The sequence below is a fragment of the Aptenodytes patagonicus genome, chromosome W (assembly GCF_965638725.1).
Source record: "Aptenodytes patagonicus chromosome W, bAptPat1.pri.cur, whole genome shotgun sequence".
NCBI lineage: Eukaryota > Metazoa > Chordata > Aves > Sphenisciformes > Spheniscidae > Aptenodytes > Aptenodytes patagonicus.
In genome coordinates this window covers 4,624,861-4,639,731 of record NC_134981.1, presented here as the reverse complement: position 1 = coordinate 4,639,731, position 14,871 = coordinate 4,624,861, and the positions used below count along the sequence as shown (strand labels likewise).

At 44.8% G+C, this 14,871-nt stretch overlaps 1 protein-coding gene across 1 annotated transcript in view; it reads right to left on the bottom strand.

The window, feature by feature from the left end:
* LOC143172158 (lipoxygenase homology domain-containing protein 1-like) overlaps positions 1-14,871 on the bottom strand; it is a 148,784-nt gene that overhangs the window by 121,172 nt on the left and 12,741 nt on the right. Inside the window, exons 2-3 of the mRNA XM_076361417.1 lie at positions 11,291-11,405; positions 505-585 (exon numbers count right to left, since the gene is read on the bottom strand). Coding sequence (XP_076217532.1) covers positions 505-585; positions 11,291-11,405 — 196 coding nt within the window. The remainder of the gene's footprint in view (positions 1-504; positions 586-11,290; positions 11,406-14,871) is intronic.

Here is a 14,871-nt window from a genome sequence, read left to right as displayed (position 1 = left end):
CTTACACTCCATATCTAAAACATAGGTGACTCTCCTCCCACCCTGTATCCCTCCTGCTCTTTTCTCTTCTTACTTTGTTTTATCCACCTCTTCCCATTTTCCCAGCTTTCTTTGTACTACTAACTGATTTTTAATTTTATATAGGTCAGTCAGATGGTGGTTAAACATAATAATTACCATTTACATTACATTAATTTAGCAAACCCCATTTACCTCCATAGGAAGATAAAAACAGTCCTAAACTCCTTCCTCTGTGATTGCATATGACAGAAATACAATTCTTGGTGGGGAGCATGGATAGTTATAAGCAATACCGTAGGTGATTTCATGCTTCAGTTCAAATCTTAGGCAGGAAACAAGCTTTTTACCACCCCTTAACTTCACCTTGATAGGAGCACGTTAACAAATAATGAATAAAACATGGCAACACTAAAACCTCTACAGCCTGTCATTTGATTAGCACCTCACGGAGCAGGTACCATGGTAGTAACATTGTGCAGGTACCTTATTTTCTTTATTTGTCCGACATTGTTGGTTTTTACTCGGAACACGTCTGTTTTGCTCCTCTCAAAGGCCGTGCTGCTCCTGTAATACACATGCACCAAAAGCTATGGTAAGAAAATAACAACCTTGTCAGCAAGCATACCTCGTGGCCTGACAGAGTAGTAGTGTTTAAGGATGAAGAAATGTCATTTCTAGCACCGGAAAGACCTACTTTTCAATGCCCTCTTTCCCGTGACAAGTTTCGGATAGCTCTGAGTACTGACATTTAACAGACTTTTTCCCTTCTCAAGCTCTAAGAGTCCTTCCAGAAGCTGAGACGGAAGCTTTGGGGGAAATGCAATGCTGGCCCAAGCAGATGCAAACCTTGGATCACATTCCATATCGCCTCCAAGAATAAAACATGACAAAGGTTTTTCAAAATCCTCAACTAAATTGCCTGTAGAGGTAAGAGCTGGGGGAGCCTGTAAGACTTTCCCATCAGCAAGTGGCTTTCAGAGGTGTCTGAAAATAATCGGTGCAAATATTTCAAGGCAGCACCCATGAAGCAAAAATTACATGAAGAACTCCAACTCTTTGGTAACACCTTGTCTGTGGTTCCTCAACCCTGCTAGCCCACCCATCAGTTGCTAAAACATAGAGGTAACAGCAAAAAACACAGGAGTGTTTTCAGCTGCTCCCCTCCAGGGTGGCTGGAAAGGGCTCATTTGGAGTGGTCGAGTCAGAGCTTCGTTTCACCCTTATCACCCAGTCCTTGTCGGCCAGCCAACGTGGAAGACCCTAGTGAATCCAGACCCCTGCACATCCACCTCAGGTGCTTTACAGGGCCTCAGTATGCTTTTCATTTCTGTTTCCCACCCCCAGAGATGTCCTCTCCTGCCATCCTAGCCTCTGGGCACCAAGCAGACCCGCTCTTGGTGATGGAGTAAAGGGGGTCTGTAGCCCGGCGAGTTCCCTGCGGAGCCGCAGATCTGCCCAGAGCTCAGCCAGAGATAAAAGCATCCAACTGCATCAAAGGTTCTTTCCACGCCCATCTTCCGACATTTTTTTCATGACCACTGAAACTTCCTTTGCAGCTTTCTTTTACGCTTTGCATGTCATTGTATGTCATTCAAAGCAAAACGACTGCAGGACAGGAACTAGTTTGATATTTTTGTGAAGTGTTAAGTGTGTGGTTTGTATTTCACAGGTGCAAGTGGAAGACAATGTAACATATATTAGCCCAGGTCAGGGGATGCAGAATTTAATTCCCAGTTCTGCCTCTAGCCTGCGGTGTGATCTTTGGCAAGCACCTCCATCCTTTTTGAGCTCCTATTTTCCACAAAAACACTATGAAAAACATCAAGGCAAAACCCATCCTTGCTCTGAAGACACAGCCTCTCCCACCTGCCCTCCCTGATGGGCCCCCATTTCACCTGGGCCGCTGAGCATTGCTACAGATGATTAAACACAGCAAAATCCAGAAGTCATATTAAAATGGACGAGAAACCACAGCACTTCAGCAGCAGCATAAAGCCACAGTGACAAGCAGCTTGTACTCAGAAAGTTAATGAATATTAATAATCTGAACAAGGGGGTTTGTTTTTGCTCGCCTCTCTTCTCCACATCATTGAAGGATCTGCATGCACCTTTCTTTAGAGGTTATTTTGTGTGCTCTGCAAATGCAGGCACAGGCCTCCTCCTCCTCCGTTCTATCTCAGATACCGTGCCAGGACCATCGCTGCTACATGAAAAGGCTAAAATGGTTAACCTTGCCGTGAAGACAAGAGACAATTAAATCCAGCCCAGCCTCCCCCAGCCTGGCTGTCGGAGAGAAAACAGTCAGCGAGTACGAGGCAATTTGTTTGTCAGGCTTGAGCGAGCATCGTAATGACAGCAGCTTCTCCCCACATCGGCTCCGGAGATCGATGCAGTGCTGCAGACTGCTACAGGGATGGCACAAAAGTATTAAGTGAGACTAATTAGCCCAAAACTTTCAGCACATCGGTCCCGGTGGCTGCTGGTTTACGGCAGTCCCACCACTGTGCTGGGCTGTTTCGGTTGCTGGGATGGTGGGAGCGCGGTGAGGAGGAAACCCAGTGTTGGAGGAGCACTGAGTGGGCACCCGAAAGTGCCCATCAGGAAGATGCTTCATGCATCTTGAAAGAGCTTCGGAAAGCATTGGGAAACATGACGCTGGTCCAGGCGTCAAACTCCTGGGAAATCTGGCTGTTGAAAGGTAGGAAGAATTTGACAAATCTTTTCCCTTGAGGTGGATATGCAGCATCAACAGCACAAAAAAGGGAAATGTTTTAAGGAAAACTCCAACCCTTCCTTCTAGCATTTTTTTAGCATTGTCAATTAAGTGAGAAGAGAGGGAGTGAGGCAATATCCCATCGTGAATGGCTATACTGAAATTTATCCCCCAAAAAAAGAAAGAAAGAGAGGGAGAGAGAAGGAGAAATTACAGCTGGGCTGTGTCAGAGTCTGGTCCAGGCTGGGGCTGGGGTAAGAAATTCATAGCCTGATTACCATAAGGGACTCGTTACACCGAACAATGCAGCACACTGGCTTGCACAGCTCCAGTGACAAATAAAGCAGGGAAAAATCTGACTTGGAAATTGCAGCACTAAATTTCTAATGTTCAGGCTTAACTGGATTCAGACCCAGGGACTGGGCATGGCTAGCCATAAGCAAACACGTAAAGATCAGCAGAATTTCACTTGAAACCCTATTGTTCAGCTGGGATATCAGGTTAGAGCAACTTCAAAATATGTTTCACTCATTTTTTTTTATTTCACATATTTAATTGGCTTTAGCAGCTCTATTTTTTATAGTCCGTTGCAGTGTTTTACCCAATGGCTTTGTAAGAAACATCCAAGGAACTTCACCAAAGATTAGTATAAGAAATTCTCAAATATTTTTTGTATCTGTTTTCAGATTCTTTTGGTTGAATGATTGCCTGCAGGTTGCACTGCTCGTGGTACTGCAAATGTACAATGATTTAGAGCACTATGTCCCCTGGTTGGGTAAGTCACGTTGCTAAAAAGCCCCACAAGAACTGGTGCATATTTGAGCACAGTATTTATAAATCCCTGCGTGCATCTCTTCTGTAGGCCATCAGCACAGACAACAGAGCCAGTGCCATGAGAGTGTCGCTACTACTTGCTATCTTGACAACAAGAAACTATCAACGATGCAATTTTAAATGTAAAAGTACATAAAATAAACATTTGCACTAGTAAATCACCTTTTTTTTTTTAATATATGGCAATTAACAAGAGATAATCCCACCACCTAAATGAAAGTCACATTTGAAATTGAAATTTTGAATATTTGTAGAAAATAGTCTGTAATTCTGATCAGCTAACAGCACCCTTTCCAGAGCTGAGTTCTTAGGAACAGAGGGGAAACCTCGGTACTGATCACAGCAGCGGCATAAAAATAATAACCACAACCTTTAACAGTGATGGAGTAACCTGAACCAATTTAGCTTTGAATCACTGCATTAATGATCATTTAAATTGCCTTTCTATTAGGTGTTTCATCTGACAATGCCTTGTACACACAGAGCTGCCTGCAAAAGCACCATGGATGAAGGGCTGCACAGAAGCACGAAGTGTTACCATGGATGTCAGTTCGAACAACATTTTTAAAATGCTCCATTAAATCATCAGAAAGAGTCAGTTCTTGGTGGCATCTCCCTGCAACCCTGCCTGCAGGTCCGCCTGCTCCTGCCACTGACATTTAGCAGCAGCGGGAGGGAGTTGGGTACCGGGGATGATTTCAGAAGGTCGCACAGCAAAAACCATCCTACAGCCTGTCAGTCACTAGGAAAAAAATAATGGGAGGCGAGTTTCTCATGGGCTAGGGGTGGACTGCATAGTTTTGACATATAGAGGTGGCAGGGATGAGCACTGGTCTATCCCTATCGTTTTCCTGGCTTGAAAGTACAGACAGCTTTGCTCATCCTCAGATTATCCAATATACATTATAGGCTGGGTGAATCTGTGTTATCAGGCCTCTGGCTAAGACAGCAGCTTGCCACAAGATGCAAAAAGATGTTGGAAAAATGCTTATGATGTGTTTGCCTTATTCTTCTGTTTCTCCCTACACATCCACTATTGTAGAATCATTTAGGTTGGAAAAGACCTTTAAGGTCATCAAGTCCAACTGTTAACCTGGCACTGCCGAGTCCACCACTAAACCATGTCCCTAAGCACCACATCTACACGTCTTTTAAATACCTCCAGGGATGGTGACTCAACCACTTCCCTGGGCAGCCTGTTCCAATGCTTGACAACCCTTTCAGTGAAGAAATCTTTCCTAGCATCCAATCTAAACCTCCCCTGGCGCAACTTGAGGCTGTTTCCTCTCGTCCTATCGCTAGTTACTTGGGAGAAGAGACCGACCCCCACCTCGCTACAACCTCCTTTCAGGGAGTTGTAGAGAGCGATGAGGTCTCCCCTCAGCCTCCTCTTCTCCAGGCTAAACAACCCCAGTTCCCTCAGCCGCTCCTCATCAGACTTGTTCTCCAGACCCCTCACCAGCCTCGTTGCCCTTCTCTGGACACGCTCCAGCACCTCAACGTCCTTCTTGTAGTGAGGGGCCCAAAACTGAACACAGTATTCGAGGTGCGGCCTCACCAGTGCCCAGTACAGGGGCACGATCTCTTCCCTACTCCTGCTGGCCACACTAGTTCTGATACAGGCCAGGAGGCCATTGGCCTTCTTGGCCGCCTGGGCACACTGCTGGCTCATGTTCAGCCGGCTGTCGACCAGCACCCCCAGGTCCTTTTCCACCGGGCAGCTTTCCAGCCACTCTTCCCCAAGCCTGTAGCGCTGCATGGGGTTGTTGTGACCCAAGTGCAGGACCCGGCACTTGGCCTTGTTGAATCTCCAACAATTGGCCTCAGCCCATTGATGCGGCCTGTCCAGGTCCCTCTGCAGAGCCTTCCTACCCTCGAGCAGATCAACACTCCTGCCCAACTTGGTGTCGTCTGCAAACTTACTGAGGGTGCACTCCATCCCCTCATCCAGATCATCGATAAAGATATTGAACAAGACCGGCCCCAAAACTGAGCCCTGGGGAACACCGCTTGTGACCGGCCGCCAACTGGATTGAACTCCATTCACCACAACTCTCTGGGCCCGGCCGTCCAGCCAGTTTTTGACCCAGCGCAGAGTACACCTGTCTAAGCCGTGAGCCGCCAGCTTCTCTAGGAGAATGCTGTGGCAGACAGTGTCAAAGGCCTTACTGAAGTCCAGGTAGACCACATCCACAGCCTTTCCCTCATCCACTAGGCGGGTCACCTGGTCATAGAAGGAGATCAGGTTAGTCAAGCAGGACCTGTCTTTGATAAACCCATGCTGACTGGGCCTGATCACCTGGTTGCCCTGTACGTGCTGCAATCGATCACTCCTGGAGAGAGGACGCTGGCCTGGATGGACTTATGGACAACCTAACTGCAAAAAAACCATGTTTAAACCATAGTTACTCTTAGCACAGAGCTCCAATAGCAGCAGCATCAACCTCCTTCTTGGAGCAAGAAATACTCCAGGGAGTTTGGTCTGCAAATATTTTGCCAAGACTGTTGTCATGAAGCTGACAACAGCAGTCAACGGGTGGCTGGAAATACCGCGTAAGGCAGCATGCGTCCAAAAATACTCCAGATGGAAAAGAAACCAGCCGGAAAGCACAGCAACTGCAAACATCTCTGTACCAAGGACATTATTTTCTTTTTCTACCAATAACCTGACCAGCAGAAGGAATCTTGCTTAAACAAGCACAGAAGAATTAGTGAAAAAATGGTCCCACTTGAAAGGATTTAATTGAATGAGATAAATTGCTCAGGTGTGTAGCAGCGTGATGACACCCAGGAGCCAACCACCAGCCCAAAACTGTGAGCCCGTGTCTGAATTTACCCTGAAACTTTACAAAGTGCCATAGGGAACACTGAAACAGCCCCTGCCTTATCCATAAGCGTTCCCAGTACAGATTTCAATAGCCTTAATGTGCTCCTTCACTTCGTACTGCCTGGAGCAGCAGTATCTTAATATCAGATTTTCATCTTTGGTGGCATGATTTACAAAAAGAAAATAAAACAGTGGTATTTAATTTAGATAATCTTAGCTATGCTTTACGTCTTTGTCATCTGCAGTTTGGTTCTTGTTTTCTGGAGAAACTGTATACAAAGCAGATAGCGCCATCGATAACGGTGCAAAGGTTGCTCAGCATTTCCCAGTATTAAATTACATTTTGAATTGCATCTACTTTGCCAAATTTGGGGGCAAATTTTACTTTGCTGAAAATTTCTATCCCATTCCCACGGAGAAATAGTTTTGAAAATTTTAATGAGAATGAGCTCAGACATTTTTAAGACTGAGATTAATGAGTTGGGGGTAGGGGCAGGATTTTGAGCAAGGCAGAAAGGTTGAGTTTGTTCCAGAAAGGCACCTTATACTCATCCCATGGGAAAACTGGTCAGATTTTCCAGTCTGAAAAATGCTGCTGGCACTTATCAGCAGGGACCTGGTCTAGCAGCTAAATTCCCTTAAAAGCCTGCCTGTTTTGAGTAAATTCCTTTTTCTCCCTCTAAGGCTTGACCTTTCTTGTAGTTGGTACCGCCAGCTGCTACATGCGTAGCTGCAAGTGGATTATAATTTACACATACACCAATTCTACTGGTTCTTATCTTTGGGTTGTTCAACAGCGCTAAGCACCCTCTCAGGTGGTTTTGTTCCTGAAATGCTAGACACGGGCTAACCAATAAGCCTGAGCAAGAGAGAGGAGAAATTTCCCACTTTGTTTCTTTTTCGGAAGCGAATATAGACTCTAAAGTGTGCTGTCACTTAATGCTGCCCCAGATCATTAAGTCTTCAGAGCGCGGTGTAAGTGCTGCAGATTTGTACGGGCATAAATCAGAGTACAGTTAGATACATAAGCAGCTTTAAAATAGGAAACATCCCTTGTCAGTAAAGGAAAGGTGTTGCAACTCATCTCTGAAGAAGTGCTTCAGCAGCGATGCAAGAAGTCTTCCTCCACTGCACGTGGGGTTCGTTTGCTTCCTAGCCTGGACACCCCTTTCTATACCAACTTTCTAACACTTCCTAACTTGTTACATTAACTATTCAGAGTAGATAAGCTTGCTTCCCTGTACTTGTTTATTTATTCCAGAGCAACAAAATCGGATCTTCTGCAACTCGGTATGGCTTAGCTATAGCAGAGCTACAAACATTAACATCCTCTAAGGACCTGCAGTACATACCCTGCAATTCATACGTATTTGCTGGCATTAGGAGAAGGAAAAGCTCTGTATAGCGACTCAAGACCAGGTAGAAGGGACTGCCAATTAAAGGTATTCAGCATAGGAAATAAAAAAAAAAAACAAAATCCACTGCACAGTCCTCAAGTTCAGTAAGAAGCCAGCTGTCACTTACCAATTATTTCATCTTTCTTTCAGATTGCCAAAGCTGCTAAATCTTTTCTTTTTTTTTTTTTTTTTAAAAAAAAGGAAAAATCTCCCCATTAGTATTTATTGCAGTTGTTACAAGCTGCACCGGGTAAGCCTGACACAGAAAAATGGATTTGTTTATGCTAATAACAAATAAATAAATTTGCTACTAAATACGGTGAATGAGACGGCAACAGCGTTCCTGGCTGAGTTTTGCAATTGGTCCTCAGACCCAGCGTGGTGGAAAGCACATGAGCAAAGAGAAATAAAACACTATGGAAGATCAGCACTGTTTGTTCTGCATTGGACCATGGAGAAGCAGCTCGTGCCTGTAGGAACGGTCTCAGTGACTGCCAAAATGACACCAAGCAACGCCTTGGTGTCCACCCATGTGCCCATGATGGAGCTCGTGGAAAGAAACTTATTTTGGGTAGTGCTTTTAGCTTCTGGCTGAGCTGTAAGCTGGTGCAGGATGGCAGGTGGGGATCCAGAGCGTTTCATGAGCTGGGTTTTTAAGCAGGATTTTGCCAGGGCTGAGCAGCATTTTGCCAGCACCCATCCACCACCTCCAGCACTGGCAGGGAGGTGTTACTGTCCCCCCAAACTGGCAGACAGCGACTGCAAAGGAGGATTTATTCCAGCCCCTCCCAGACCCAAACACGACTTAGCTAAACTTCCTGACCTAAGTAAATGCATCTTTCGGGGCAGAATTTGGGTGGTGCCACTTCCAGAACTGATGTTCCTCCCGACAAGTCATGATGGAGATTTGTGTTCATTTTTCACAGTTACCTTATTGTTGGCAAATGTTAAAAACACATGATATTACATCAGCTTGCCATATCTTCCCTTTACCGTGCATGAAAAAAAAGATCTGAAATGTCATGTATTTCACTACCAGCACACAATCACAAAAGAAATAAGGAAAACCTATTCTAACCAGAAGCTGAAATGGTAGTACCATCTTTAGGCAATGCATGATATTTTAGCTTTCTGTCATACACCGGGAAATGTAAACACCTACAAAATGTCATGCATTTGCAGTCATAAGTGAACTCGTGTAAACATTTAGTTGAAAGATGCATGAGATTCCATCCTTTTGCCATATTCACAAAGCTGCATAATCAATTTGGGGGCAAACTGACTATTTCATGATTTGCTTCATATTTAGGAGACAGGACTATCAATTAAGCAGGTCTGCAGACACTTCTACACTTGGACTAGCTTTTCTCTCACTGTTCCTCGATGAAGCACTGTAACGTGCCAGATTTTGCTTAAAGGTGTAGAAATTTCACTGATGTTTGGGAAACCCCCAGTGGAAAGCTGTAGTTGCCGTTCTAACGGTCACTTCCTATGGGACCGGTTTTAAGAGCCCTGAACTGCAGAAGGTTGGCTTCCCATGCCTTTCATCCTTGCTTACCAACACCTCAGCCATCTGCTCTCTGCAGCAACGGGGACCAAGCCCAAAATGCTAACCCGGGCCTGAACAAGCTCAGACTGCTGCTGCCGCAACCTAAAACCATCCCTGCGTGTCCCTTCTTTATTTCTTTCACCAAAAAAAAAAAAAAAAGAAAAAAAAAAAGTGGTGAGTGCAGGAGGAAAGAGCAGGCATTCACCAGAGTGCCAGCAAAGATGACTTGTACCACCGGTAGCTCGTTTAAGGTCACAGCTGATAAAGAAATCTATTATGGGGATCTCCTGACTTCTTCTCTAAAGGACATACAGTATTTTTATTAATTTTTTTGGAAGGTAGTGTTTGGATTCTTTCCATAGCCACATGCAGAAGAGCACTTTCACCATTAAATGGCTCTTTATGTAAATGCTGATCACAAGAAAACTGGAAAGCAGATGCTGCTGTGATGGCTTTGCCAAATACTACGAGGCAGGTTTGGGTGCTAGAAGCTCTTCCCCCAGCAGAGCTGCTGCTGCTCCCAGCTCTGCCACTGACCTGCTATGGGACCATGCCATCTTTTACCTCCTTGCCTCAGTTTCCTTCTCTGTAAAATCAAGAGAAACGGTATTCAGCTTCATAACTTCATTGGGATGTCTAGATGGAAATCACAGAACAGAGACAAAGCATTTTGTATAGATATATCATATACAATCAGCAAGTTCTCCCTGGTGTTTCTAGAGACGCTGCGATAAAACAACTCCTTCACCTAGCTCTGATTTCTGAATTTCAAATATGGCAAACAGGGCTGAAATTTCATGTATTTTCTTTACCATTCCCATATCATTTTCTTTACAGACTCTCATGTTTGAGTTGCTTCACTGGGAAGAGAAGCTCTTTTGAGGGTAAAATTTAAAATAGCTGCAGGTACCTCTTGTCGGTGCTGTAGAAATGGAGAAAATGTGAAGTTACCATGTGACATTAGCACAGGATTAATAATTTCTGAAGCACATTTTCAAGAAAACCAAAACAATAAGAACACCGAAAAACAGAGACACACAGCCTCTCCTAGACCCCATGGAGAAGGGATTTCTGCTCTCTCAGTGCAATTGTTTGGCTAGGGGAAAATTAGCACATGCAGAACTGGGACTTTGTTAAAAGTCACCTTGCTTTCATGGAAGCTCAGCACCTGCTGGCCCTGATGCTCACTTTTTTTGAAAAATAAAGCTATTGAGAGAGTCAAAAGCCTCCTAGTAGGTTCTTAAATGATAAAATATGTTTCCATTAAGTTTAACATAGTGATAAGAATTGAGAAGTTGCATCCAGAGGGTGGCATTGGCATCAGCTGGAGGAAAACAGAACAGTGCCACCACAGCAGCGTGCAACCACAACGGTGTGCAACCAAGCACACAGCAGATAGGATGGAAACAGCCTAAATTAGGAAACAGCTTAAATTCTTCCATTTCTGCTTGCCTCAGATTTCCTACGGCTGGGTGTGGGTGGTTACCCATCAACAACATTACTTCAAACCCACTGAGTTACTCTTCAGAAACATTCAAGGACACGTATCTCTCTGTACCTGACTTAGCATGGAGACCTCAGTGGGATTTAGGCATGCGAACATGTCCCATCAGGCCCACTCCAACAAGCGATGAACATTCTCAGCTCCTAAATTGGGAGCTCCTAATTTAAGCTTTAAGAAAAGCAAGTATCCCCACACCTTGCAAGTGTGAGCCTTATATAATGTGGTTCTGAACACACATTTCCACCTACAGAAAGGAATGCAGGTTTGCAAGGGATTTGGTAAGAAATACGCAACGGCAAAAATTCAGATTTCCCTCGTGATCTCAAAATACCTTTTAGATTTATCCCCTCTGCATCCACCAGCACAATATTACTTTTCATCAAAATGCAATAAAAGTTACTGAAGAACAGGCCTCAAAGACACAGATTTCCTTCCAGATACTCACTTGCTTGTGAGATGAGTCTTGGGAGTAATCCCAAGCTCTCCAAAGAGAGTAACAAAGACGTTGGCGTCGGTTCCTGCTCCCCGGACATCTCCTGTCACTGTCACCACCTCATAAACTGTGGAAGGAGAAAAGAAAGATCAGGACAAGGGGAGAAACCCCTCACCCCATACATTATAGATCCAAGTCATCCCCAAACCTGGGCTGAAATACAGACCCCAGGGACGGATCTCTGCACCCACCACCAAAACAAGCCCATCTCTTGGACAGGGCACAGTCACTGCTAAGGATCAACACAATTGGTGAAAATCATCACATCAAACTAAAACTGCTGGAGACACTTTACATGGGCAGAGAGGGGTTGAGTTAGGACAGATTTTGCTGAAAACACTTCTCTTTGAACACATCGCCTCCCCTACCGTAAGGCATGTGCACGTATTACATACAACAGATGAATTTATGTGAAGTGTTAGAGTAAAGCTGTTGAGCCATTCTTCATTTATGCACATGTCAATGCAATGCACGATTTCCTGCTTGCTCTGATAATATATCTGTACGAAGCTGAGAATCACTACAGCCAGAAAGTTTGCGTTTTGGTTGTTCAGGAGACTTTACCAAAGACCAAATGGTAAATCATGATGAGAATAAGGTAGGAAAACGCCTAAAGTAGAGTCTCAAAGCTCTATCAATTTATCTTTCCACGTAGTAGATTGAGTGGCGACTTTATTACCACACATCGATATCTTCTTGGGAGAGACACAAGTTAAAAATAGCCTTTTACTCAAGTGGAGAAAGGCATGACAAGATCCAACGGCCCGAAGGTAAAGCTAGATAGATTCAAATTACAGTCAGACACGCATTTCTTAAGCAGGATGATGAGTGAAGTTAGAACAAGACTTAAGGCTTGAAAACAGGTTACCTTTCTGAAGGACATGTCTTGGTTGGCTCAGTACAGAAGGAACTGGAAGAAATTATAAAACTTTGCCTATGGCCGGACCAAGCATCCTGATGGCTCTTTTTGGCTTTAGATCACGTGATGGTCATTAGCTAATAACGATATTTCAGGCTCAGACCTATAAGCCGGAGGAAAGACTAAACTTTCATCATTTCGTCCTGCACAGCCTGACTGCTTAGTATGTGATTTCTCAGAACTAACGCTGTAAAACTGTCCTTCTTCATGGGTGCTTCAGAACTGTTATGTATTTTGTTAGTGCCCATCTTTTCCTCACTACATCACGTATATATTCAAAAGAGACAAAAACCGTATTGGGGCTCTATTCTGAGCATCAGATGTTTTCCCCCACTAACACAATGTTTTTCCCCACTAACACTCTTCCCTCAAAGCATCACTGAGAAGAAAATAAATCACCATTTTAACTGAAAAGCCTGGAGACAGAGTGCTAGAGCAAAACCCAGGCCACTCATGTAAAACTGATTAGAAACTACTCCTTATTTCCAGCAGCTCTATTGCACTGAGACAGAAAATAATACCGTAATATTTTCCTAATCTCACCTTTCCACGAATGTAACTAGGACAGAAAGGAGACATTATTATAATAAATACAGTAAGTTATGATCTGTGCTCAGCTAAATTTTCAGAATCCCTTGGCTTGACAGATTTCATTTATGGGCTCAAAGGAAGAGACTTCTTTGCAAAAAAAGAATATGAAATCCACAGCTTGCACATGAGTAATATGTATGAACAGTGTTTTCATTTCACCTCCCTCCTGTTAGCGTTCACACATGCCATCGGGAGATGTTTGGCATAGCACGGAGAGACAGACGACGTCCTCGCATTAGCCATTAACAGGAGGAAGACTCGCAATCCACCCTGCCCCAGTGATTCACCACTGATTGTTTCATGGTTTTCAGCACCGTATTGACTCTGCTTTGGAAACAGGGAGCTTATGTCATTAAGTTATAATATTGCTGCACTCGTTTACAGCAGCCTTTTATGTCTGGCCGTCTCAAAGCATATTGCAACTTAACTGTACCATGGAAGTACTTATCACTGTCAGAGCATCCTATAGGCATCGCCAAAGTGGCAGTTACAGCTGAGCATCCCTCTGCAAGGATCATTTGGGAAAAGGGCCTTTAACGCATTCTCCCCTCCCTGCCCACAGAGGCTCAGCAAAATTTGGCCCTGTTCCTGTTTTCAGGGGGTGAGGTCAAGTTGTACCCAGCTTCATGCCAGCAGGCACATGGCTGAAGGCATTTTTCCTGTGAAAAGGGAGGAAAAAAAAAACATCACAACACTCCATATCTTCCCAGAGACCTTTCAAAAGCTCAGGCAGGTTTTCTAGTGAGGTTTTTTTTTTTACTGCTAGAGAAGTGCTAGGACTTATAAGTTATATGTGGCAGGCAGAGTCTGTCATGTTACATCTGCCCATGTCACATCAAGTGAAACCCATTCCTGAACCGGTCTGCTGCACCTTTACGGGTACTGACGTCACCTAATCTGTACATCTAAGCTTAACTTCCTTACAGAAGACCTAAGTCAGACTGATCTACTTTCACTTTTCAACTCCTAACAAATGAGATGATGGGATACAAGGAAGTTATGTGTCTAAGACACCACCATCAACAAGCCACAATATTCACCCCTTAAAAATCAAAACCCCTCTCTAATTCCCACAATAGGAGTCTCAGAGTTGCAAGAAAGCACAAGCCACGAGTACGTACAAATTTGCACTTTAGGTTCACAACCCCAAATTCAGCCTCCACACACCGCAGCAAGCAGGCAGCACATGGATGAGCAGTTTTTACTGGGACAGATGTGCTGAGCCCTGCCCGAGTAGCACGTGTCGTTACTGAGCATACGCTGTGGTTAGCACCATTTTAATTAACTTTGCATAGAGGGACAAAAGGGGGGGCTGGGTAGGTGACACCAGCATATCACTGCATTTGACAAGTGCCACGGTGCACCCCTGGAAGGGGAAAGGAGCCCTGCTGCCCCTTCTCCAGCACTACAGCTGTGTGGCCAGCTGTGGAAGTAAATGATCATAGAATCATAGAATCATTAAGGTTGGAAAAGACCTCTAAGATCATCGAGTCCAACCGTTGACCCAACACCACCATGCCCACTAAACCATGTCCCTAAGTGCCGCATCTACACGTCTTTTAAATACCTCCAGGGATGGGGACTCAACCACTGCCCTGGGCAGCCTGTTCCAATGCTTGACAACCCTTTCAGTGAAGAAATCTTTCCTAGCATCCAATCTAAACCTCCCCTGGCGCAACTTGAGGCCATTTCCTCTCGTCCTGTCACTCGTTACTTGAGAGAAGAGACCGACCCCCACCTCGCTACAACCTCCTTTCAGGTAGTTGTAGAGAGCGATGAGGTCTCCCCTCAGCCTCCTTTTCTCCAGGCTAAACAACCCCAGTTCCCTCAGCCGCTCCTCAGAAGACTTGTTCTCCAGACCCCTCACCAGCCTCGTTGCCCTTCTCTGGACACGCTCCAGCACCTCGATGTCCTTCTTGTAGTGAGGGGCCCAAAACTGAACACAGTATTCGAGGTGCGGCCTCAGCAGTGCCCAGTACAGGGGCACGATCGTGATGTCGCAGCTTTCCAGTGATGTCATGGA